Source organism: Mustelus asterias, chromosome 3, assembly GCF_964213995.1.
Source record: "Mustelus asterias chromosome 3, sMusAst1.hap1.1, whole genome shotgun sequence".
Taxonomy (NCBI): domain Eukaryota; kingdom Metazoa; phylum Chordata; class Chondrichthyes; order Carcharhiniformes; family Triakidae; genus Mustelus; species Mustelus asterias.
The window spans coordinates 35,872,166-35,900,152 of record NC_135803.1 but is presented as its reverse complement, the minus strand read 5'-3'; the positions used below and the strand labels follow the sequence as shown (position 1 = coordinate 35,900,152).

At 42.9% G+C, this 27,987-nt stretch overlaps 1 protein-coding gene across 1 annotated transcript; it reads right to left on the bottom strand.

Annotated features, from left to right (window-relative positions):
* Nucleotides 1-214: 214 nt before the first annotated feature.
* On the bottom strand, nt 215-27,987 carry LOC144489787 (intestinal-type alkaline phosphatase 1-like). The gene is made up of 10 exons (XM_078207642.1): nt 27,877-27,987; nt 24,352-24,467; nt 17,751-17,925; nt 14,140-14,312; nt 11,185-11,319; nt 11,016-11,085; nt 8,254-8,392; nt 6,342-6,532; nt 5,466-5,582; nt 215-967 (listed from the first exon to the last, which is right to left on the bottom strand). The coding sequence occupies exons 1-10, from the start codon at nt 27,959-27,961 to the stop codon at nt 696-698; spliced, it is 1,473 nt and encodes a 490-aa protein (XP_078063768.1). The 5' UTR covers nt 27,962-27,987; the 3' UTR covers nt 215-695.

The window sequence follows — 27,987 nt, the reverse complement described above, 5'->3', positions numbered from 1 at the left end:
GTGTTGCAGGTATTGGTCTATGTATGGTTAGTGAACAAATTCAGTATTCTGTTAATGCTTATGAATTGGACCCACAGCTTCTCTTAAGTTCCTAGTTCAGATCCTACAATTACCAACAGAGCTGGAATAAAAATCCAGAACAATCTTAATACAATGAACATCTTTTAAAGAAAAAGACAAAAAGAATATCATTAATATTTTCCTTATTTTATTTGCAAAACATACTGAATTATCCACATTTTTCCACAATTACAATTATTATTTTATTAATTCATTATTATTTTAATGCATCTTTCAAACCTACTCCTACCCTCTAGAGTTCAAGACATGTGGAAATACCCTCACTTACAGGTTTCCCTCTAAGTCACACCTCTTCCTGAAATATATTGTCCTTCCTTCACTGATGCTGAGTCATTCTCAGCACTCCATAGATAGCAGCCATTCATGAAGGCAGTTCATCACCTCAAGAGTAATTATGAATGGGCAATGAATGCTGGCCTTCCAGCAACACCCATTTCCCATCAATGGATACAAAAATACAGGATTTCAAAGATATATATTTTTTAAAGTATTTGTTTCCTCAGCTAAATGGGCAAAAAGAGAGAAAGCAAAGTATGAGTTAATACGATTGATTATTATACTTTTCAGTTATGCTTCCAGAATTAAAGACAATATGCAAAGAAAATGAAGATTATTTAATACTTAAGAAAATAAAGTGTCACCAGTAAAATACTGAGGAGGTTCAAAGGCTGGTTTGAAGATGCACTGCTGGTGTTGAGAATTGGTGGGCAATCACGGTATGGTTCAATACAAGCAGCATATGCCATCACATGGGCAATGTAATTCTCTTCATGTATTTTGTGGAACAGATGAGCCATGGGACCTCTAGAAAAAATTGCCACATCTTCCGCTCCATGAGTTTCTGATGGCAGTGGAACAGCAGCTTGTTGCTTATAGTTCTTACGCTCTGCAAATGACAGAACATCTCATTAAATACCTTCTTGATCTAACACCTTCCAATCAATTTAGTCAGTTTCAACCTGAGGGGTTTGCACATGTCCGCTGGCCTTCAATCTTGGTCTCCTTTACACTCTTGCTTCGCACCTCCCCACTTTCAGCTGCGTGACATTCAGCCAATACAGCTCCGATCTCCAGAATGCTCTCCATAAATTCCTCTACCTGAATATCTCTCCCTTTCTTCAAAACCTCCGCAAAACCTTTGGTTACCAATTCAAAGCCATAGAAGGCGCTATGAGACATTTTATTATTTTAAAGTTCTTACATTAAAGAAAGTTGATGCACCTACACCAATTTGCCAAACCATATTTAAAAATTATACTCAAAAATTATCCAGTCACCACATGAAACACGTCTCAAGCCTCTGAGAAAAAATTCCATTACAATTTGCTCCATGAGCCAGTCTTTCAGTTGCGTTGTGTGAAAGTGATAGATTAGTGCTGAATCCTACAATTAATAAGGTCATCGGAAAGAGGAGCAAGAGTAAGCCTTTCAGCCCAACGAATCGGCTGTGCCATTTGATTTTCATATAGAATTATATGCAATGGAAAGAATGTGACTGCACAGGACATTTTACTTGCGACTCGCACAGCTGATGGGGAAAGGATCATTTCTTTCTACTAACTGAGGCAACATTCAAGCTCAGGATCAAGAAAGCTGATAACTATAATTAGTCAATAGTTAAATCAAATACTGCCAGCATTGTAAAAACTGCATTGACCTAATGCAAATGATTGAATCCCTGCCCCAATGTCACCAAGATCCACTGCTGGCAATAATCCCTGGTAATCTCTTTTACAGTTACCTTAGCTTAGCTAGACTGGCAACAAAATATTAGGTGTGTCATCATTCAAGTCAGTTTGTAGATTAGACTTATTAGACTTTCATAGATGTAACGAGGTTAAAGTCTTATGCCTGTCGATCCCCATATCATAGCCTTAGGAGGGATTCCCCAGCCTTCAGAGAACATCCTTCTCCACCCTCTATTCCATTTATTTCTCATATTTACATGCCCCTCACAGCCTTCCTTTATTCCCTTCACATTCTCTCTGTCCTATTTCTCTTCACTGCCCCTCACTCCATCCTGGATTTTCTGCACATCCGTCTCCCTGCCCCCTCAATATCATAAGAAATAGGAGCAGAAGTAGGCCATTTGGCCCCTCGAGCCCGCTCTGCCATTCAGTAACATCATGCCTGATCTGACTGTGGCCTTAACTCCACTTTCCTTCCCGTCACCAAAATCATTGACACAATTGGAAATCAAAATCTGTCTAACTCAGCCGTGAATATATTCAATGATACAGGGCCTGATTTTACTATTTTGAGTCTAAGTGCCGAATCCGGGTATCAAATAGATCCGCGCCTGGAATCCTCTTTCCAGCGCGCCCATACGTGTTTTGCCGGCTCTGGTCCGATCCGCGCTGTGGGCGGGGCTTCGCGCTGGCGGACCGATCGGAGCTCGCAGTTCAAAGAAAATCTGACAGAGCGCGCCCAGCCTCGAAAAAAAAAGCAGAAAGCGGAGAGAGCAGCTCTCTGACGATCATCCTCTGTTCGGGGGGGGGGGGTTGGGTGGAGGAGGGAGGGGGTGGGACCCAGATCATCCTCTGGTCGGGGGGGGGTTCCGCTGCCAGTCTGCAGCCGATCGGTGGGGAGGGAGGGGGCAGGGGGGTCCGCCGTCACTCTGCGGGCGATCCCTCCTCCCCACCGGAGGAACGAATCCCTCCTGCCGGAGTGGACGTGCGGCCATGCCATCCCACAAAACCTTCAGGATGAAGCGATTCCTCGCCAAGGTGAAGCAGAACCGGCCGATTCCACAGTGGATCCGCATGAAAACCGGCTACAAAATCAGTACAAGTCCAACAGGAAACACTGGAGAAGGACCAAGCTGGGCCTGTAAAGGGGTACACCATCACTGGTTCACTACCAGCCACAGATTACTCTTCCCTGCAGGGCAAGAGAGCGGGATCCGGATCGGGCCAGAAGACGGTAAAGTGGGATTTGGTGGTAGAGTTGGGCTCGCAGTTCATTAAGTCGAGTTAAATGAATGCTCATGCATTTAAATTGCGGGCCGCCTGATTCGGGCGGGGGGTGGACCCGCGCCCGAATCGGATGTCGGTAAAGCCACGATCTGCGGTATAGGCCCGACGCCCAACTTTACCGCGATTTGGATGCGAAGTTTTGGTAAAGTCAGGCCCACAGTCTCCACTGCTCTCTGGGGAAGGGAATTTGAAAGGTTAATGATTTCTGAGAGAAGAAATTCCTCCTCGCCTGTCTTAAATTGGAGATCCTTATTTTTACACTGTGCCCCCTAGATTTAGATACCCTCATAAAGGTAAGCATCCTCCCAGCAACAGGATCTTTTACGTTTCAATAAGATCACCTCCTATTCTTCTGAACTCACCCAGTGAGTATAGGCACAACCTGCTAAACCTTTCCTCCTAAGACAACACCTTCATCCTGGGAACCTAGACAAGTGATCTTTCTTTGAACCGCTTCCAATGCCAGCGTATCCCTCCTCAAGTATGGAGATCAAAACTGTACACAGGTGCAACCTCACCAATGTTTTGTACAATTGTAGCAAGCTTTCCCTATTTTATACTCTGTTCCCTTTGCAAGGCTCACATTCCACTCAATTCACAAAAGTCTGCTTTCTGTGTCCTGTTAGCTAACCAATCCTCTATCCATTCTAGTTATTACTCCCAACACCATGAACTCTTATCTTGTGTAATTGCCTTTTATGTGGTACCTTATCGAATGCCTTTTGAAAATCCAAATGAACTATGGCCTGGATTTTCATTTTCAAGTTGGGTGCGGAGCGTTGGGGGAATTCTTGGCTCTGAAAACCTGACTTTTAAAAATGGCTGTTCAGCTGTCAGCCTTTTGGTCCAGGGTGCGGGTGAGAATAGGAGTTGGGGTGGGCGTCCTCGGAAATAGAGGGGGAGGTGCCAGGTGCAGAGGAGGACTGGGCAGAATTCCTACCTCAAGACTCTGACACTGGGCAGGATTTTCCTCTTCCTCCACAGGAGGCAGTGTGCCGCTCGTTGGTGTCAGGATCTTATGGTCTTGCCGTTGTCAACAGGGTTTTCCATTGAAAGCATTCCTTGCAGCCGGGAAATCCATAGTGCAGTTGCACTATTGGCAGGACCACAAGATCCCACCAGTGTACATGCCAGCAAGATTTTTGCAACTGTATCTAGAATTTTTTTTTAAAGTAATTAATATCTTGCCAGACCTCATCCCTTACAGTTCACACACTCCATCCATGCCAACCCATGTCACCTCATATCTTGTACCCACCCCATAATTTGTCATATCTTCATGTCAACCTATTCACCTGTACCTATCCCCATGGTCCTTCCTCCCCTCTATGCCAACCTATGCCATTGTACCCACCCCAAAGCCCTTTATAACCCTTATAGAGTCATAGAAGTTTACAGCATGGAAACAGGCGCTTCGGCCCAACTTGTCCATGCCGCCCTTTTTTTTTTTTAAACCCCTAAGCTAATCCCAATTGCCCGCATTTGGCCCATATCCCTCTATACCCATCGTACCCATGTAACTATCTAAATGCTTTTTAAAATACAAAATTGTACCCGCCTCTACTACTACCTCTGGCAGCTTGTTCCAGACACTCACCATCCTCTGTGTGAAATAATTGCCCCTCTGGACACTTTCATATCTTTCCCCTCTCACCTTAAACCTATGCCCTCTAGTTTTAGACTCCCCTATCTTTGGGAAAAGATATTGACTATCTAGCTGATCTGTGCTGCTCATTATTTTATATACTTCTATAAGATCACCCCTCAGCCTCCTACGCTCCAGAGAAAAAAGTCCCAGTCTATCCAGCCTCTCCTTATTACTCAATCCATCAAGCCAATTTAGTGCCAACGCATATGCCCCACCCACCACCATTTCTCCTTACACCTACCTTGCCAACTCACCCAGTATCCACCATGGGCAGACCTCAGGACCCATGCAGCAATGAGATAAAATAAAGTTCAATAATATAAATTTTGTAGCATCTATTGCAGATTCCAGTCGATTGATGAAAAAAATTCTCAATCATAAAACCCATTTACTATATGTGCATTAGGTCAACTGCATAAAGTCTTATAACAACAAACATTTCAATCAAGTGCACACTACCTTATAACAACAAACATTGGAATTCATGATCCTACTTCAAATGTCTCGCTATTACTTCCTTAATATTGTCTGCTTTCTGTTTCCCTCCTTTTTTGAGTAGGCATTACATTTGCGGTTCCCCTTGATAAAATTACTGCTCCTGTAATCTGTAACCAACTCCTGTAGTAGCAGACTTTAACATGTCTTAATTAATACAGGCGGTTTGGTTGAATCAACATGGTATAGCAAAAGTAGCATTTAAACACTATAATGCTCATCTCCATCTATAAAGTACAACAAATATAAAACTCGGACTTTCTTACTATAGTCAATTGAGGTTACGTTTGGTCGTGTGCCATTTTTGATGGCATAGCCAGGTCCATTTCCATACAAGATAGTTGTAAATTGCTTTCCATCCTGAGCCAGAAAAGGTGCCAGTCCTATATTAAATAATTGAAAATATTGTTTATTATTCATTGATTTACAGCTACCTAATCAATACATGCAGTCAGTAATTGACGCTAGTCACAGCAATGCTGTCAACAAAATGTAATTCAATTTATTTCCAGTGTATAAACCACATCTTGAGCAGAATTTTCCAGCCTCGCTCGCCCCGAAACTGGAAAATCCCATCTGAGGTCAATGGACCTTTCCATGGTCTGCCACCCACCTGCTCCGATTCCCATGGCAGATGGGATGGTAAAATTCACCCCATAGAGTTGCCACAATTTGGTTCAACATAACAGTATTAACTTCAAAAATAGAAATGTACTGTTGAATCAACACTGTTAACTTTTAAGTTAATTTGTTACACATTTAGTTTGAATTTTGTATTTTAAAAAAAGCCCAAAGCACAAAATTGACCAAGGACTAGCAGAGAACTAAACTCCCACAATGGGCAAAATCTTACCAAAAAATGGCAATGCTGGTTCTAGTGCGAAAAATGGAGTGTTTCCCACCGATGGTGCTGGCATGTTTTTGGATCAAATCTTATGCCTCATTAATAATAATTTTTATGCCCAAGAGTATCACACTGCACTAGCAGCATGTTCCATCTGATTTGCCTGCCCCACAACAACATAACTGCTGCAAGCACTGGGGGAGCTCCACATAAATGGCTCACCAGCACTTGCTCCACAATGACTGCAGAGGATGGCAGCCAAGAAGCCAGCATCGCACTGGAATATACTGACACTCACCAAATATTGAATTGCCACGAAGAGCTTTTCCACCAAAGGCAAACATATGTGAATGATCTGCAGTTACTACAGTGAGTGTGTCATTCTCATCTGTCATGTTGCTGGCTATTTCAATAGCTTCATCAAATGTAACTGCTTCAGTTAAAGCTCGCACCGCTGTTCCATCATGATGTCCGTGATCAATTCTCCCACTTGAAAAAGCATAGAAAGTGACTTAGTACTCATGAATACCCCTTTGCTCAGATACAACAAGTGGTTAAGCTCACGAGAAAAATTCCATCCTCAAAAGTATTCCTTAAACACAACTCCACAATTCTGATCTTGCATAAAATTACTTGGAATTTACAATGCGAAAGCTAGTCCATGCCGGTGTTTATCTTCCACACAAGCCTTCTCTGAACCCTCATTCTAATCCTAGCAGCATGACCTACTATTCCTTCGACCCCACATATTTATCTTGCTTTCCCTTGAATACATCCAAACTGTTCAACTCAACTGTTCCATCCGTTAACAGGTTCCACACTCTAACCACTCTCTGGGTAAAGATGTTCCTCCTGAAATCCCTTTTTCATTTATTAGTCATCATTTGATATTTTAGACCGCTTGTTTTGGACTCCTCCACAATGGAAACATTTTCGCTATGCCTATCCTGTCAAAACCTTGCATAAAAAATTTCTTTCCAATCATCTCTCAGCCTTCTCTGTTCAACAATTAAGAGAACCAATCTGTTCAGTCTTTCCAGATAGCTGACCTCAACACAGGCAGCAATGACAGAGTGGTAAGATGGCTACTGTGTCTCTGGCTGGAGGCGGTGTGGGGTCGGCAGATGGGATTACTCAAGGTTTCTGCTCTAAAGTGCTGTAGACTACAATTGTAATCTTGCCAGTGATCATTAGTTCTTGGGAGTGACATTGCCAATTTAGTGCAATGTCTGTGCTGTGAATTCACACATTCATACATCGTAAGTAAGAAGAGACTTCCATTGGGTCTAGATTCAATTCCAGGCTCCTGTTAGAGTGGGACAGAGCTGAGGAACCTCCGTTTTATATATGTATTTATATATCTATATGTACTATGTCAACAAAATGGAATGTTACTAAGCGTTATATAGAGCATTATGGGGTTTAGCTGACTTGACCATATTTTTATAGCTATTCAGTTACTAATGACACAGTCATGGACCATTAAACTTGCCTTGCAGAGCCTCTAGTATCAGCACACAGGCAGCTGCCTTGTGAGACTGCTAGCAGTACAGACAAGTCAGAGATGAGAGATTCATTGTGAAGGCTCAGGGACAGTTGATAAGGTTCTGGGTAAATGTATTGGGATGATCTAGAGCTGTCCATGAACTGATCACGCAGCCTAATTACTAATTTCATTGGACCTATATGCAATCAATAACTGTCATGATTGGATTGTACCCAGCCGACATGGGCTGAGTAAATGTATTAGACTTGATGGTTTTCTTTGTCCACTGAAGAGGCCACATGGTGAGCCCAGTGGCTGTCTTCCCAGCAGTGACAAAATAAACCGTTTGAAGATTGGAACAGACTTGGTGTCGAGTGATTCTTCCAGACTCATTTGCGCTAACACCCCCAATGGTGATAGCACAGTATTCCAACTCATATTAAACTAGCTGATAAATACAACCATTATCAGCCACTGATACCTAAATGCATAACCATGACAATACTTTCCATCACAGTCAGTAATAACGCCAAGGTGTATAGCATCATTATCAATAACTCATACTAATTCAGAAGTATTAACCACCAGACTGACAGTGAGCAATGCTTCATCCTCCAATAGTTACTTAAAGTCCAAAGACGTGAAACGGAAAAATACTTTGAACATTGTGTAATTATTCTGGAAAACAATATTTTCTTTCAAATCTAACAAAAGTTTAAACTACTTATCTTCAACAAACAGGAAAAATCCGTTGGGATTCTTACGAAGAATTTGAATGGCTTTTTCAGTCATTTCAACAATAGAAGGATCCATAGTCTTATTTCGATTTAACTCAAATTTCATATCCTTGGGTTCAAACAAACCTAAAAATAAAACAAGATATGTCAATTATTCATCACTTTGTAATACTGAATATTTGCGGAGAAAGCTCTGTAAGGTGCACTGCTAACATCTTAATACATAGAGTCATGGAATGGTTGTAGCACAGAAAAACACTATTCGACCGTTTAAGCTCATGCTGAAACTCTGCAAGAGAAATTTTGCGTATCCAACTACTGTGACTGTGGGCATAGTCCAACGAATTCTTTCCCTTCAGGTGTTTGTTCAATTCCCTTTCGAAAGCTGTTAGGGGGATTAGTGGGGTAAATAGATGGAGTTACAGGGATAGGGCCTGGGTGGGATTGCAGTTGGTGCAGGCTTAATGGGCTGAATGACCTCTTTCTGCACTGTAGGGATTCTCAGCTACAATTAATTCTGCAACTACTACCCTTTCGACATTGCCTTCCAGATTGTTACCTTGAGCTGCATTAAATTCATGTCACCTTTAAGTCTTATGTCAATCATTTTAAATTTGTGTACTCTGGTTCTTGACCCTTCTGCCAATGGGAACTGTTTCTATCTATTTTGACTATGTAATGAGCCTATTTAATCCAAATCGCCACTGAACAGATAACAATCATTTCGATCATTAGGATATGTTTGTGTGATTAACACAGTTCTGAGTTGACAGATTGCTTCTTTTGGATACTTATCCCTCACTTACCCAGAAATGACACGCCATGGTGATTTGAAACGTCCTCAATGGAAGTTCATCAGCCTTCCACCTCCCAAGTTGTAGCCACTGGAGATACATAACAGGAGCAGGAGTAGGCTAGGTGGTTCCTCATGCCAACTCCACCATTTCATAAAATCATGGCTTGAAGGACAAAGTCAGTAGATACATGGGAACACCACCACCTGCAAGTTCCCCTCCAAGTCACTCACCATCCTGACTTGGAAATATATCGCCGTTCCTTCGCAGTCACTGGGTCAAAATCCTGGAATTCCCTCCCTAACGGCATTGTGGGTCAACCCACAGAAAATGGACTGCATCGTTTCAAGAAGGCAGCTCACCACCATCTTCTCAAGGGCAACTAGGGATAGGCAATAAATGCTGGCCAGCCAGCGACACCCATGTCCCACAAATGAATAATTCTCAATATAAACTCCACAGGTGGGTTCTGATCAATCATAGGCGGACTTGGCACTGTCTCTCACTCATTTGTATGTAGGATACTCTTCAACAATAAACCTTGGGTCTGGTGAGTGACCTCCACTGTCTTGGTCCCTCCTCCTCACTATCCTGTTTATGCTCAGGTTCTCCTTTCAGGTGCTCATAGTGAACCTGTGACTGCCTATCACTTATAGGATGCAGATATGATGCAGCTGTGCCCACTTCACGATAGCCTCCATTCTCCCAGGCTGCATTCCTACCTGTCGTTATTCAGACTTTGATGTGAGGCTAATGAGTTCTAACACTTTAACAGCACTGAAGGAAATAATTGGCTTTGTTTTCAGATGCTTCCTGGGCAATGAGGTCTCTCTCCTCAGCTGACCTGAATCCTGCCCATGGTAACAACACCAACAAGTGAATATGTCCAAGGGGCAACATAGTGGTTAGCGCTGCTGCCTCACAGCGCCAAGGACCCAGGTTTGATTCCTGGCTTGGGTCACTGACTGTGCAGAGTCTGCACGTTCTCCTCATGTCTCCATGGGTTTCCTCTGGGTACTCCTGTTTCCTTCCACAGTCCAAAAGATGTGCTGGTTAGGTGCATTGGCCATGCTAAATTCTCCCTCAGTGTACCCAAACAGGCGCCAGAGTGTGGCGACTAGGGGATTTTCACAGTAACTTCATTGCAGTGTTAATGTAAGCCTACTTGTGACAATAAATAAACTAAACTAATGGCCTCATAGCCCAGTATAGTAGTCCTCCCACAATAATTTCAATCCTTCCTGTACTTGACCAATGTTACTTTTGTTTTCGCTGGATGTCATTGTTCAGGGATCTCAAGACGACACCCCTACATCAAGACCATGTGCAATGTTCCCTTCCCTTCCTGTCTATGAGCCTCCAATTTACTGGAGCCTCACGATGTGAAGGTAGTATTACCTCCTATTGTTCTCCAGCATCTGCAATAATACTGGATCTCATTCTTTTGTGGTGGACATTTCGATCTTCACCCCCAAATCCATCACCTGCAAAGTGCCCATGCCCTATGTTGACCTTTATCAATCCCATCTGGAGGTTGTTTGCACCCTTAGCTCTAGAGGTGAACCCTCCGATGCGAGCTTTATATAACCTCCCATGCATGTTTGTACACTTTAAACCTTCTGTTCATAATGTCTGCATTTTTACCTGAAAGAATTTTTGAAATAAAACCAACACTTTACTTGTAAGTTTAAGGAACCTAGCTGGCTTATATCTTTAACTGAGCTACATTCAGTTAAACATATAATAAATTGTCAATATCACTTCCCTTTTAAATTTAAACTCTGTTATAAGCCAACTTAGAAGTCGGACAAAGGGAGGAGTCATTCACCTCTGTTAATCTGGTTATAACAATATCCAGAATATACCCTACGATGTGAGTCCACATCAGCCTTTTCTACAGAAAGGATAACTCCTCTTAAAATGGTGCTGCAAAGAATAACTTTTGGTTGACTTACCCATCAGATAGTTGGTTTTATCTATATCGACAGAATCAAATTGCTCTTTATTCCACACATACTTTGAGTTCTGGAAAATATTTGAATGCAACACTTTGTAAATTTCTGCACATAATTATCGGATAAAGCAATCACTGGAATATCTGCTGTGAAGGATTTCAGTGAGTACTTTTCTGTTTTTGAGCCATTTTTCAATCAGATTTGTTTTATCTTTTCGAATGCCTCCTTGAGAGGGGATTTCAGGATATTCGGGATCACGAGTTCCTTTAGGAGTCATATATATTCTTCCTCCTCCAAGAATGACCTGGAAAAATAAATATTCCATTACTCAATTACAAGAAATTTAAATTGGGATAAACCATCAACAACTAAAAGGCTGCAGACCCATTGCTATTACTCAGTGAATCGTGCATGTGCAGAGAATCTTTCTAGCTCACCTCAGTGCAATCTACAATTAACAATGGTTCTGTTGGCTGGCATCATGTTTCACAGAAATAGATCTGAGACCAGAAGCTACAATGTAATCATAGGCTAATATTGATGAGATAAAGACCATCCTTATTTACAGTGCTCATTGCCCTTCAAAATTATATACCACTCTGTATTTTCTGCATAATTATATTTTCACACACAAATAGATTCAGATATCTACTTTCATAAAACATGTACTTTTTAGCAAAATTAGTAACGCTCTCACTTTTAATAAGAGGATTATGGGTTACAGCCGCACTTTATGATCTAATCACACTATCTATGCTGATATTGAGTCTCAGATAGTGATACGCTCTGAAACTCAGGCTTCATCTCTTTGTGCTGGTGATCACAAGGACATTATTCAAAAAGTAGGAGGAACTCTATCTGGTCCAACATTCCTTCCTCAAGTGACAGCAGCACCAAAAGCAGAATGAATGGTAATTGTGTTTTAGAACCTTCCTTCACTTTAATACATCTGGAAAATTTGTCATGGTGCTATATAAATGTAAATAGCACTTTCAGATGATTTTTTTGAGAATTGTTCTCACAATTGTAGAAATTCTGTGATGTGAATTATAGATAAATTAGTGGGTAGTTTGACATAAAATATAACTTTTCAAAAACAAGGGCCTAAAAATTGTCTCTTACCCAAATCGAGGTACAATCTATATCCAACAAATACTGCATGCACCCAAAGGCCACAGACGCAGAACAATAAATTGGTCATTATTATAGTGCCAGGTTGTACACGTCAGCTAAGAAGGCAACTTGCCCATCATGATGGGGTAACAAGATTGACTGTCTGGAACTTAAGGTGAGTCTGGGAGAGGTAGAGGCAATCTCAGAGGCTCATAGCTTCAATGTGGACTTGAGAGAAGCATTCCTGCTCCATCTTGACTCTTCAGCAACCTCACTGGCCTGAATAGCAGGCACCAACAAAAGCATAGCTTTTTAAAAAAATGTTCCAAAACATACCTGTGGAGCCATGTGAAGCAGGAGTGCTCCACTGTTGCCACAGCATCCCGATCAATCCCTGTGCCCTCCCTCCCATTACTTCACCTCTCCTGTAGACTAGTGTTCGAATATCTGTATCACTTTATGCATTTTGTCAATTCATAGGTGAATGTGAATAACGGTGCAGACTGGAAAGTTTTCCTAAGTTCCATTGCTGATTTTTTTTTCCCCCTAGTTGAGAGTCCAACATCGGATTGCTTTTTCTTGTATATTGATCAAAGTATAATTAGTTTTTATTACAGGTGAGATTATAACTTTATTTTCCGTAGAATTTAGAATAGAATCCCTACAGAACAGCAGGAGGCCATTCGGCCCATTGAGCCTGCACCGACAACAATCATATGGAAGCCATGGCGCCCAACGGGAAGCTTGCTAAACGGCCTCTGTTTAAGCCTCCCAGACCGCTGCACTGCTCTAGCAGCTTGGAGGCTGGGAGAATCGCCCTCAAAATGTTTCACTCCAGGTATGATTCAAATGACCCTCTAGGGAGCTCTTATCAAACCAGGTTTGTTTAAGAACACAGTTAACATATAATAAGACAATTAACAATAACTTCTCCCAATTACAAACAAGGAAAAAGAAACAACCATGATATTGTATAAACCTTGACAGCTCTGAATACTGTTCTAACCAAACAAACTTTCTGACAAACATACACCCATCCCAGGTTTAGCACAGAAAATAAGAATGCTCACGTGATGCTGGATTTTCCAGCTCTGCAACATCTGCTGCGAATAAGCCCTTTGGATAGAGAACTGAAACTCTCACGTCCCAGCCCTGGAGCTCCCAGCCCACCTCAAGGTAGAGATAAAGCCACTGCTCGCCTCTGGCTAGCAAACCACCAACAGCAAACTTTTCACTCCAGAAAGGCAAGAAAAACTGCTTCCAATTAGCCAACAGAATTTCTAATACCAGGGAGAGAGACAAAGACACTACATCCATCCTGGAGTCCAAACACCTTCTAACCAGCCAGCAACCAAAACTGAAAGTAGAAAATTCTGGTGAGAAGATTACAAAAACTGTCCCACCTGACCTGTCAATCATTCTTCCCCCCTCCAACAATTCAAAAGGGTTGTAAAACTCACTAAATTCCAGGACATCGCATTAGGCCCAGATTAAAAATAAACAAGAAGCCTATTGTATGACTCTAGCAACAATAAAAGGACATCGACTCAGACAGGTCAGCAACAAGCACAAAAGGCCCTCTTAAAAGAGCTGCAGAGAAATATGATTAAAATACATTTCTTAAAGGCACAGTAACATCACACCTCCCTCTCACTGAACACCGTGTTCCCCAACTTTAAATGACTAAAATTGTGTTGGAAGTATGGAAAGTAGCAGTAAACATAATATCAAACTAATTACCTAATCAAAATTTATGATTATTAGATGAACAAATTAACTAGATCAATCCTTCGTTCAAAATGCCAGATTTAAGAGCATTGTAATTTCAAAACCAACACTATTGGTGTGCCTACACTACATGGCCTGCAGTGGTTCAAGAAGGCGACTCATATAGCACCACTTTCTCAAGGACAATTAGGAATCAACAATAAATACTGCCCTCGCCAGCAACCCACACATCCTTTGAAAGAATAAAAAACCTCTGAACTTTATACAAATAAACAAAACTTACATCAATATGTACGTTATTTATGAGCTGAGAAGCGATGTCTTTGCAACCAGCTTTAAGTGCTTTATTTGGCATGTTGGCATCACTGTACCAGCCTCTCTCTACAACATGGGCATAATTACCAGCTGGAGAAGCATGTTGGACCCGAGTGGTTGTCACAATGCCAACCGACTTCCCTGTGCAAAAATACAAATTTAAAGATTAACTAATGGGGATTAAATCAGTATAGACAATAAGTCACAGTTAAATTTACCATAATTCAAAACAAGGAGCCACAAAGGTAAGAAAGGGGAGGCAATGGCCGAGCAGTATTATCGCTAGACTATTAATCCAGAAATCAGATAATGTTCTGGGGACCCCGGTTCAAAACAGGTTTGGCAACTAATATGAAAGACAATGGGTCTCATTGCAGGACCCTCGACATACCCCCCCATCAGGACCCTCGACATCCCCCCCATCAGGACCCTCGCCATACTCCCCCATCAGGACCCCAAAATACCCCCCATCAGGACCCCGACATACCCCCCATCAGGACCCCCGACATACCCCCCATCAGGACCCCGACATACCCCCCATCAGGACCCTGACATACCCCCCATCAGGACCCCGACATACCCCCCATCAGGACCCTGACATACCCCCCCATCAGGACCCTCGACATACCCCCCCATCAGGACCCTCGACATATCTCCCCATCAGGACCCCGACATACCCCCCCCATCAGGACCCTGACATACTCCCCCATCACAACCCCAATATACTCCCCCATCAGGACCCCCGACATACCTCCCCATCAGGACCCCAACTTACACCCCCGTCAGGAGCCTGACATACCCCCCCATCAGGACCCTGACATACCCCCCCATCAGGACCCTGACATACTCCTCCATCAAGAGCCCCAACATGTCCCCTTCATGCTCCACCCCTGCATGACCCCCTTGCCCCCCACACCGCACTCCCTCCATGGCCCCCACCTATGCCCCATGCCCACTTACGCTCCACCCCCATGGCACTGCCTCGGGCACACTGGCAGTGCCCAACTCTGACGAAGGGTCTTCCTGACTTGAAACTCTCTCCACAGATGCTGCCAGGTCTGCTGGGATTTTCCAGCATTTTCTGTTTTTGTTTCAGATTTCAGTATCAGCAGTATTTTGCCTTTATCTTGTTTCCGAAGGGGAAGGAATAATGACAAGTCTAAAAGAAAACGGTGCAAGTGAATAGGGAATGGTGAACAATGTTGGTGAATATAGATACAAGAAGCTGGCTTCAAAGAGGATTGAGGGAACAGGGAGGAAATTAGTGCAATGTGGATTAAGGGGTGAAACAGCAAAGTGAGGGAACGGAGAAGACTGAGTCAAGAAGGCAATAGAGCAAAGTTATAGGAAGGTTGAGTAGCAGAGGAGACCAGGCCAGGGTAGTGACAGCTCTTTCAGGGGAGGGACAGGAGGGGCAGGTGGGCTTTTTCCTTCCCTTGCAAGTATAGGACTTGCATCGTCCTCTGGACCTCCTCCTCCTGGATCTCCTGTACCACATTCAAAAACTTGTGCACCCTCTCATTCGGTTCCTGAACCACCCTGTATTGTACTGCTGTGTGTCAGCCAGTCTAGTCCACTTCCTCAGTGGAAGTGGTTGCAAGGAGCTCAGATATACAGCTCTACAAAATTATGCCTAATCAGTGCATGAATGCTAAACCTGCAGGTGTATCTGCTTCACTGTGCCACTGGCAAGTTCAAATGCTGATAATTAACAATTAGGATCAGACTTTCTAACAAGCACAGCATCCATTTGGCATCTGTTTCCACCCTTTCACCAAAATAATTCCCGCTATAATTGTTCTTCCCTGAAGGTAGACTACGTGTTATCGTTAAGTATCAATACGGAATGTGTTAATGTGAAACTCAGTATTAGGCTGACTTCCAACATTGTGGTACTTCAAACAATTTTCAATTCCAAAGCAAATATAGTTAGGCTGTTATGATTGGTCAATGACAAGCATTTTGGATAGGAGTGTTCTGGTTTTGACAGGGGCGATCTTGAGCCCACTCCCACCCTCTGTGGGAATGCCATCGGGGACTCAAAATCCGAAAGTCACAGATTTGGCCGGCAAGATCGCAATTTCGGATCTTTCCCACTCCCTGGTGACACCATCAGGTTATGGGCATGAACCTGATTTACATACATTTCACGTATGTGGGCGGCACGATGGCACAGTGGTTAGCACTGCTGCCTCACAGCGCCAGGGACCTGGGTTCAATTCCCCGGTTTGGGTCACTACCTGTGCGGAGTCTGCACGTTCTCCCCGTGTCTGTGTGGGTTTCCTCCATATTCTCCGGTTTCCTTCTACAGTCCGAAAGATGTGCTGGTTAGGTACATAGGCCATGTTAAATTCTCCCTCAGTGTATCCGAACAGATGCTGCAATGTGGCAACTAGGGGATTTTCACAGTAACTTCATTGCAGTGTTAATGTAAGCCTACTTGTGACACATAAATAAATGAACCCCTCTCCAAATATCGATCGATATTTTCAAACCGTGCTGACGTGACGTGATGTCGGCACGGTTTACAACAAGTTTACCCAGACGTGAACCTGTCATGGGTATCCCCTCCCCACCCCCCCCGAAGGCGCTAAGGTGAATATAGCACCTGGGGAGAGGGACATGGCCAAGCAGTGGCCTGGCAATGGCCCCTGGCACTGCCACTTGGCACAGATTGGCACTGCCATTTTGGCACCATGCTCAAGCCACCCTGGTGGCTCTGATTGTCGGGCGGGGTGGCAGGGAAGGGGTCAAAGAGCCAATGATCAAGTGGTGATGATAGGGGAGTGGGGGGGTGAGGCAACAGTTGAATGGCAGCCTCACTGAAACCTCTATGGTGGGCTGTGGGGGAGGTTTCTTGCTGTTCTGATCATGGCACCCTTTAAAATTGGCGCCTCGATGTCAGTACAGCCAGGTTGTGTGTTGAGGTCCTGCCCCTCTACATGACGCCATGAAACATACCCCTGGCGTAAGATTTGGAAAGAACTCCAATCCATTTCTCTGGAGAGAATCACAATGGTTTTCTTGCTGGAAACTACACTATCATTTTTGGTAAGATTTCGCCCTATGTATAAGAATAGCTTTTGAACACATTTATAATGTTATAATGGGCCACTAGGGCAGTTCTTCCCTCACTACATTGAAACTACAGCACTTTGAAAATTCAAATATTTTTGGATTTTGCCCCCAAAGTTTTCTTTGACACATATTCTTTCATGGGATGTGGGTGTCACTGGCAAGGCCAGCATTTGTTGTCCATCCCTAAGTGCCCTTGAACTGAGTCAACCACATTGCTGTGGGTCTGGAGTCACATGTAGGCCAGACCAATAGCAGATTCCCTTCCCGAAAGAACACTAATGAGCCAACAACAATTGACAGTGATTTCATGGTCACTATTACTGAAACTAGCTTTAAAAATTCCACCAACAGCTGAGGTGGGATTTGAACCCATGTTCCCAGGACATTAACTTGAGTCTTTGGATTACTGGTCCAGTTACATTACCATTATGCCACTTTCTCCTTTTTATGAGGATACAATGATTATTGAAGGTAAATTTGTACATATAAAATATACCACACCTGCATCTTTTGCCCTCTTAAGAACTGACATGACCTCATTGCCAAAGGTTGTCTGACATATTCCTCGTCTGGCAGCTGCACTCAGTCCAATGGTTCCATAGTTTGCTTTTACTCCACAAAGGTAAGCAGTGGCTGTACCCGCACTATCAGAGGCTTGATGATCAACATTGTATGTCTAAAATAAAAAACAAATATTTTTATTACAGCTCTAGTGAATTGGTATTTCAATGCAGCAATACTCAAGGTTTGTCTGTTCCCAAGTAGTCTTATTACACCTAGTCAGGGGAAGAGGAAGCCAAGATCTCTGTTAGAGGATTTGATCTTAGTGAGAAAGAAAACCCTCCTTCTCACAATAATTAAAAGAATATGCAAAGGAATCCCAGATTTTGACTTTAACAGTGCTCTCCAATTATCTGGTATCTACTCTGTTGCAAATTAAATCTGATTTTACAAAGATTAATTGTTGAGTTTATAACCAGTAAGCCATCTTGTTTACTGGGGCAAATGTAAGCATTGTAGTGTTCCCCAAAGGACTGCAGGACCAAGTGACATGAAAAATGGAGGAATTTTATAACAATTACATACATTCAGCCCTTAATGTGGCTTTGTATCATTTTTGACGTACAGAGATCTAAAATAGGCATAGGATGACCACGTTCCTCCTACCACCTTAGTGGATGAAAGGATTAAAATAATCTAAGTTTAAGTTTATTTATTAGTGTCACAAGTAGGCTTACATTAACACAGCAATGCAGTTACTGTGAAAATGATACTGTACAAGTAGCTTTAAACTTAACTTTGGCTTTAGGAAACTCTAACATTCTGCAGAAATAATTCAAATTATGTTCCTGTTATGTTATTTCCAGCATGAGTGTTTTAGTCACAATCAGCTATAGTCTTGAGTAAAAGATCCAAGACACAGTACCACAATTTTCCAATGTGAGATAAGAAAAAATGTGGGAGAGAAAATGAATCGCTCAATTGTTTGGTCCTGTTTCAGAACTCAGAGAGTCAAATAACTTCACCCAATTAGTTTACAACTTCATTTGAATCATCAAAGCTATCATTCTGGTCTGATATTGGCTAGAATTTGTCAGTGGCGCTCAAGCAGAACTTGCGATTCATTGACTGGAGCTTTCTGGCCATTCGCGCCGGCGGGATTTTCTGTTCCCACAGGTGGCACACCCCCCCGCTGCAGGCGGTGAGGGGCGCATTCAATAGGAAGACCCCACCGGCAGCCAATGGCAGGCTGCCTCCACGAAATACGCAACAGGTTGTGCGGAAAATCTCCCCCCCCATTATGTTTATTAACGCCTACAGGGTTTTAATGGACTTTTGAGCAACAAGGGCCATCGGGAGCCTAGAATAAAGTGCAGAGCATCCACTGGACGGAAACTGGAACTGAGCGAACATGGTATGCAACAGTATCACTCTCCAAATAATCAGATTAGAGCCCTTGGGTGGAATTTTACAAGGCTTTTTCTAAGTGTCCAGCTAATGTGAAAACGGGAGAGTTCCTGATCCTAACTTGTCCATGCCAACCAGGTTTTCTAAACCGAACTAGTCCCATTAGCCTGCATTTGGCCCATATCCCTCGAAACCTTTCCCATCTATGCACCTGTCCAAATGTCTTTTAAATGTTGTAATTGTACTCACCTCTACCACCTCCTCTGGCAGCTCATTCCATATCGGCACCACCCAGTGTGTGAAAAAGTTCCCCCTCAGGTCCCTTTTAAATCTTTTCCCTCTCATCTTAAACCTATGCCCTCAAGATTTGGACTCCCCTATCCTGGGGAACAGACCGTGGTTATTTGCCTTATCTAAGTCCCTCATGATTTTATCAACCTCTATAAGGTCACCTCTCATCCTCCTACGCTCCAGGGAAAAAAGTCCCAGCCTATCCAGCTTCCTTATAATTCAAACCTTCCAATGCCAGTAACATCCTTGTAAATCTTTTTTGCACCCTTTCCAGTTTAATACCAAGGCACACAGAATCTAAACCAGGAACTGCAAATCTGAATTAAAAATTCCACATAAAATCATGTACAGAAAGCAAATGGAAAGAAAGATGGGATGAAGAGAATGATGAAAGGGACAGAAAGAAAACGCAAAACTTATTTTATTTTCAGTTTGAAATTTTGAAACATTTACAAGAATTAAAACTTGAAAGAATAAGACTATGAACTAGTAAATTTTCAGTGCCATAGAGGTTACTTGGCAGCAAGTAAAATTTACCACGCTGATAAAAATTCACTTCCACACGGACAATTCGAATATTATCTGACATGTTTTTATTAGGTATTGTGTGGTTACGCTGCAAATTCATACCCTTTATGTATTTGGATGCTCAGCAATTTGGCAAGATACTCCTGTAGCAAAGCTTGTGGAGGAGCAGGGCAAATCCGACAGCAACTTCCCAATTTCCATGTGTAACCATGCATTGTGGACACCAAAGTTCCTGTCTGATTTACTCCATAACAATGGTGAATAATCTTAGTCTCACTGTTATCCCTACCACAAATCCAGACCATTAAGACCTTTATTAATCACATGGTGTGATACATTCCATCTGCTTGCATCATACTGCAATTTTGTAAGGTTTACTAATTGACATTCCACAGCAATACTTTCAGGAAATTTTCACTGCGCACCTGAAGATTTGTTACACAAAGAAACATGGTATTTGGTCTAAAATGTCTGTACCAGTTCTTTTTCCACCTCTGTGATCTTGTCAATCACACTTTCTTTCCATTTCTATAATTGTCCATTATTCAAGCAACGAATTTCCTTGTAGAAGTATTTTTGCATTCTGCTTCAACAGTGGTTTGTTTTCCAGAGATTGTATACTTTAACTACCCTCTGTGTAAAGAAATGTTTTCTAAACTTACCTTTAATTTCTTTTGTGATTATCCAATGAAACAATTTAGACAGAAATTTACTTCACATAATGGTTGAGTAACAATTACACAAGGGTGGATTTTAACTTCCCAAGCATTCAATGATGCAATGGTGAATCATTTAACATTGAGGGCTGGTTATCTGAAAAGGCTGCAAACATGATAAGTGACTGTTTTCTCATGCTACATATTGTGACTCGGTGCCTGCTGTAGACAATAATAGTGGCCAAGATATAGGAATGGAGTTCCTTGTAGGCAACAGTAACCACAAAATGATTAGATTCAAACTCTCCAAGTTCCTGAGGGAGCAAGACCCTGAAAAGAGACGTGGCTTTATTGTTGGGCTGAAATTTCAAATGGCTATGGAGGTGAGGCCAGAGGCACACATGGGCAGAATGGTGGCACAGTGGTTAGCACTGCTGCCTCTTAGCACCAGGGAACCGGACTCAATTCCCAGCTTGGGTCACTGTCTGTGCGGAGTCCGCACATTCTCCCCATGTCCGTGTGGGTTTCCTCCGGGTGCTCCGGTTCCCTCCCACAGTCCAAAGACTTGTTGGTTAGGTGCATTGGCCATGCTAAATTCTCCCTCAGTGTACCCGAACAGGCGCCCGAGTGTGGCGACTCGGAGATTTTCACAGCAACTTCATTGCAGTGTTAATGTAAGCCTACTTGTGACTAATAAACAAATTAAACACAGGCCCACAGATTGCAGCTACCAATGGCAGGTGTGAGACTATGCCAGGATGGTCCCACCTCAGGTTCATTTTCAACGGCCACTAACTGGCTGTGCCTTCAAAAATCAAATCGGGCAGCTGATACAGACATGGTGAATGGTCAGTATACCGATCCTGATCTCGGGACAAAATCAGCTCCCTTTCACCCAATTTTCCTCTTCTACACAGTCCCCAAACTGTCCATCCTTTGCACTTTCCCCCAAACTGTCCATCCTCTACACTGTCCCCAAACTGTCCATCCTTTACACTGTCCCCAAAATGTCCATCCTCTACACTGTCCCCAAACTGTCCATCCATTACACTGTTCCCAAACTGTCCATCCTTTACACAGTCCCCAAACTGTCCATCATTTACACTGTCCCCAAACTGCCCATGCTTTGCATTTTCCCCCAAACTGTCCATCCTTTACACAGTCCCCAAACTGTCCATCATTTACACTGTCCCCAAACTGCCCATGCTTTGCATTTTCCCCCAAACTGCCCATCCTCTACACTATCCCCAAACTGTCCATCCTTTACACTGTCCCCAAACTGTCCATCCATTACACTGTTCCCAAACTGTCCATCCTTTACACAGTCCCCAAACTGTCCATCATTTACACTGTCCCCAAACTGCCCATGCTTTGCATTTTCCCCCAAACTGTCCATCCTTTACACAGTCCCCAAACTGTCCATCATTTACACTGTCCCCAAACTGCCCATGCTTTGCATTTTCCCCCAAACTGCCCATCCTCTACACTATCCCCAAACTGTCCATCCTTTACACTGTCCCCAAACTGTCCATCCTCTACACTATCCCCAAACTGTCCATCCTTTGCACTGTCCCCAATCTGCCCATCCTCTACACTATCCCCAAACTGCCCATCCTTTACACTGTCCCCAATCTGCCCATCCTCTACACTATCCCCAAACTGCCCATCCTTTACACTGTCCCCAATCTGCCCATCCTCTACACTGTCCCCAAACTGCCCATCCTTTACACTGTCCCCAATTTGCCCATCCTCTACACTATCCCCAAACTGCCCATCCTCTACACTATCCCCAAACTGCCCATCCTTTACACTGTCCCCAAACTGTCCATCCATTACACTGTTCCCAAACTGTCCATCCTTTACACAGTCCCCAAACTGTCCATCCTTTACACTGTCCCCAAACTGCCCATCATTTACACTGTCCCCAAACTGCCCATGCTTTGCATTTTCCCCCAAACTGCCCATCCTCTACACTATCCCCAAACTGTCCATCCTTTACACTGTCCCCAAACTGCCCATCCTCTACATATCCCCAAACTGTTCATCCTCTACACTGTCCCCAATCTGCCCATCCTCTGCACTGTCCCCAAACTGTCCATCCTTTACACAGTCCCCAAACTGTCCATCCTTTACACAGTCCCCAAACTGTCCATCCTTTACACAGTCCCCAAACTGTCCATCCTTTACACAGTCCCCAAACTGTCCATCCTTTACACAGTCCCCAAACTCTCCATCCTTTACACAGTCCCCAAACTCTCCATCCTTTACACAGTCCCCAAACTGTCCATCCTTTACACAGTCCCCAAACTGTCCATCCTTTACACAGTCCCCAAACTGTCCATCCTTTACACAGTCCCCAAACTGTCCATCCTTTACACAGTCCCCAAACTGTCCATCCTTTACACAGTCCCCAAACTCTCCATCCTTTACACAGTCCCCAAACTGTCCATCCTTTACACAGTCCCCAAACTGTCCATCCTTTACACAGTCCCCAAACTCTCCATCCTTTACACAGTCCCCAAACTGTCCATCCTTTACACAGTCCCCAAACTGTCCATCCTTTACACAGTCCCCAAACTGTCCATCCTTTACACAGTCCCCAAACTGTCCATCCTTTACACAGTCCCCAAACTGTCCATCCTTTACACAGTCCCCAAACTGTCCATCCTTTACACAGTCCCCAAACTGTCCATCCTTTACACAGTCCCCAAACTGTCCATGCTTTACACAGTCCCCAAACTGTCCATCCTTTACACAGTCCCCAAACTGTCCATCCTTTACACAGTCCCCAAACTGTCCATCCTTTACACTGTCCCCAAACTGTCCATCCTTTACACTGTCCCCAAACTGCCCATGCTTTGCATTTTCTCCCAAACTGCCCATCCTCTACACTATCCCCAAACTGCCCATCCATTACACTGTTCCCAAACTGCCCATCCTCTACACTATCCCCAAACTGCCCATCCATTACACTGTTCGCAAACTGCCCATCCTTTACACTGTCCCCAATCTGCCCATCCTTTACACTTTCCCCAAACTGCCCATCCTCTACATATCCCCAAACTGTTCATCCTTTACACTGTCCCCAAACTGCCCATCCTCTGCACTGTCCCCAAACTGTCCATCCTTTACACAGTCCCCAAACTGCCCATCCTCTGCACTGTCCCCAAACTGTCCATCCTTTACACTTTCCCCAAACTGCCCATCTTCTGCACTTTCCCGAAACTGTCCATTCGGGTGTTTTCTCAGACTTGCAATGCTTCTCTCAGTCCTGTGGAAGCTCAGTATCACCTACCTCTAACCATTGTCACAAGACACCCATTCAATTATATAATAAAGAGACAGATAGCAATTCAAAATAGGAAAAAATATACAAAGCTATCCACAATGTAACAGAAGTGAAATCAAAGACATGTATTCTCTCTACATCAGCACAGAAGGACTCATTTAAATCTTGTATCCAAACAGCAGACAGTGCACTGAAAGGCACAGTAAATACATACCTTCTTGTTCATTGTCAACCTATGCTACTTTACAATACTTACCTTAGCACCAAGAGTCAGCTGCTGACATTTCTTGACTGGGATACATTCTGAACATGTTTAATCATGGGATGATTGGATTCATATATTTGTTCAAAACATTCTTCTAAATATTGAAAACAGAAGAGAAGCTATGATTTCATAAAATGTTAGAATATTATAGCTTTTATGCCAAACCTTGGAGAGACCAAGATGTGGGAAAGTCTCCATTGCTAGGATAGTTTCTTCTCCAGGTTTTCCTTGGAGTTGTCCTTTCAGTATTCGGGTAGCTGTCACTGTGGATACTCCCATCCCTAAAGCAAATTGTGGACATGGTCAAATGTTAATTGATAAACTGACTGCATAAAATTGCTCAAATGGTGTTTTGATTATAAAACAGGAAGCTGACAAGCAAAACTTAATAAAAAATAAAAACAGAAAATGCTGGAAAAACTCAACGGGTCTGGCAGCATCTGTGGAGAAACAGAGTTAACATTTTGAGTCCACAATAAGAGTCCTTAATAAAAATTCTGACCATTGCAATTTCAGACTTAACCACAATGATGATTAAACAGCTTTAAGAGATGTGGTTCTCAGAACAAGTTCTTGCTTGAACAATATTATTTGCCATATTCCATTATACAAATGCTGTAGCTGAGGCTGTCATAGAATCATAGAATTTTACAGCATAGAAGGAGGCCATTCGGCCCATCATGTCTGCACCAGTTCCTGAAACAGCTACCCAGCTAGTCCCATTCTCCAACTCTATCTCCGTAACCCTCTAAATTTATCACTTTCAAATATGTATCCAGCTCTCTTTTGAAACTGCCTATGGAATCTGCCTCCACCACTCTCCCAAGCAACATTTTCCAAATCCCAACAACTCTCTGAGTAAAGAAGTTTCACCTCATCTCACTCCCAACTCTCTTGCTGACCATCTTGAAATTATGACCCTCCCTTGGCATTGACATACCAACTTGTGGAAACAGAATATCCTTCTTCACCCTGTCAAACTTGTTCATAATTTTGAACACCTCAATAAGGTCACCTCTTAATCTTCCCTGCTCCAAGGAGAATTGGCCCAATTTTTCTAATCTTTCCTCATATCTAAAATTCCTCATTCCTGGCATCATTCTAGTAAATCCCCTTTGCACTCACTCCAGGGCTTTAACATCCTTCTTTAAATAAGGTGTCCAAAATTGAACACAATACTCCAATGTGATCTGACCAAAGATTTGTAGGGGTGTAGCATCACTTCTCTGCTTTTATACTCTATGCTTCTATTTATAAACCCAAGGGTCCTATAAGCTTTCTTATCAACTGTTTAACTTGCCTGACGACCTTCAAAGAATTATGTACTTGAACTCTGAGGTCCCTCTGTTCCTGTACTCCCCTCAAAGTTGTACCATTGAGTATTGTTTCCCCATGTTTCTTCTACTAAAATACATTACCTCACATTTCGCTGTTACCTTTTTCCTAAATATGTTTACAACACAAATGGTTTCTATTTACTGGACTGATTTTTGTGTTTATAAGAATCATATTGAACTCAAAACATTAGCTCTGTTTCTGTCTCCAGATGTTGCTGAGGTTTTCCAGCATTTTCTATTTTTATTTCATATCTCCAGCATCTGCAGTATTTTCCTTTTATTTGAAGGTTCCTCTTTTGCCAGTCTACGGCATCATCCTTACAGATCAGCATGTCAAGTTTCAAACCACAGGTAAGCATTATTCTCCCTGCATGTGACAGCCTCATGATTAGAATCGTAAAATGATAGAGCACAGAAGGCCTTTCAGCCCATTGTACCTGTGCCAGCTTTATGGTCCCATCCAGCAGATGGGATCATTTTGCATTTGTTTATTGTTGTTGATTCAGACCCTGAGAAGCCAGTTCCTCACAGTCATGGTCAGTTAAGTGTGCAGAGTCTGCAGAAATGACTGGTGGCATCCTGGAAGGGGCAGATAATTGTTATTGATAAACCTGGTAAGCTTTTTCCTCATGCAATATCAGCTAGGCGTTAATACATCGTCATGATTTCTTTAGGAGTTTGCAGCACCATGTCTGCCAAGGTGAAATCATTTCATTCCTTTGCATATATGTGTGTGAGTGCTGTCAGACTGTTGCAGAGCCTGACCTCACTAGTATCCCTCTATGTATCCTCCTCTTCTTCCAGTCTCATCATTTAGTGCTGTTAGTGAGGCCTGAACAAAATCATAATTCATAGTCTTCATAAAATGATGTGAATCTAAGTGACAGTTGAGACGTGAAATTAACTTCTGCCTAACTTGACAGCCCTCAGCATCTCTGGGTATGTTTTCCAAGGCATTGGCTGCACTTGACGCCTGTGAGTCAGTTAAAGAGTCAACCACATTGCTGTAGGTTATGCCAGCTAAGGACAGCGGATTTCCTTTCCTTAAAGGACATCAGTGAATTGGGTAGGTTTTTGATAGCTTTGTGGTTACCATTGCTGAGGCTAGCTGTATGTTCCAGATTTTATTAATTGGATTGTGGTGGGATTTGAATCCATGTCCCCAGATCATCAGCTTGGCTCTGTGGATTACAAGTTGAGTGGCATTACCGTCATGCCACCATCTGCCCATGAGGATTGTTTGGTGAATTTAGTTACTTTGGCTTATGATTTTCTCATGGGAATTGTAACAGTCTATATCATAAAATTGTATAGTTTAGGGCAATCAAACCACTATTTGTATATTTTTAATGTACCTCCTGTGTGCTTTGGAAGGAAGCATTTTGATCTATGCTCAAACCTGACTGGCAACATGGGCGAGTGATATTGTTCAATATTTACTAAAAACAAAAGGAGGGTAACATCACCGGGCAGCATGGTGGCACGGTGGTTAGCACTGCTGCCTCACAGCACCAGGGACCTGGGTTCAATTTGGGCCTTGGATCACTGTCTGTGTGGAGTTTGCACGTTCTCCGTATGTCTGCATGGGTTTCCTCCGGGTGCTCCAGCTTCCTCCCACAGTCCAAAGATGTGCGGGTTTGGTGGATTGGCCATTCTAAATTGACCCTTAGTGTCAGGGGAATTCGCAGGGTAAGTATGTGGGGTTATGGGAACAGGGCCTGGGTGGCATTGTTGTTGGTGCTGACTCAATGGGCCGAATGGCCTCCTCCTGCACTATAGGGATCCTATGATTCAATGATTCCATGGGGCTTCTCTTGCTCATCAACCAAAATCTCAGCTGGAGAGGTGAGGAAAAACCCCAGATACATTCTTGTCAACAAGATTTCAGAGGTTCACTGTGTAATTCATATTATTGAAAGTTAATGGTCTCTAATTAATATTATCTGTGATACCTTAAAAATCTTTTGTCTCTTGCATTTCCTGTCAATTTTTTTTAATTTTAATTTTCTCATTAGTTAATTCCTCCTGTCAATAGAGTTATCATTTTCACCACCCCTCTATGGCCTTTCCACATCTTTCTGAACAGTTTCCTGAAGGATATTGGGCAATTCTATCTTGCACACTGAAGTCCGGTAATACGAAACATTTATTAGTTATCATCTGGTCCACCATTGGAATATGAATCTTTTTATCACCAAGATTATGCAGCGCATGTTGGCTTAATATTAACGGTGCAAGTATCGGAAAACATGACGTTCAACCAGCCTTAAGGATCAGCAGAGATGTGATGCCGTGCTGGAACAAATAGAACATGAGAAAAAATACTTGATAATGAAGACAAAGAAATACTCACCGTCGCCAAGGAACAGTATCACGTTTTTTGCTCTATGTTTGATTGGTTGGAGTTCCAAAGCAACATTCAGTTCTTCTTTAGCCATTTTGTTCCAGAATGCCGGTTCCTCTT

What these genes read in the sequence shown, in the direction of transcription:
- LOC144489787 (XM_078207642.1), bottom strand. Translation starts at nt 27,961, where the DNA reads ATGGCTAAAGAAGAACTGAATGTTGCTTTGGAACTCCAACCAATCAAA. An exon ending in CACATCTTGGTCTCTCCAAG is followed by an intron (nt 17,926 to 24,351) that starts GTTTGGCATAAA and finishes TTTTTATTTTAG; the next exon opens with ACATACAATGTTGATCATCA. An exon ending in TAAATAACGTACATATTGAT is followed by an intron (nt 11,320 to 14,139) that starts GTAAGTTTTGTT and finishes TTATTTTTCCAG; the next exon opens with GTCATTCTTGGAGGAGGAAG.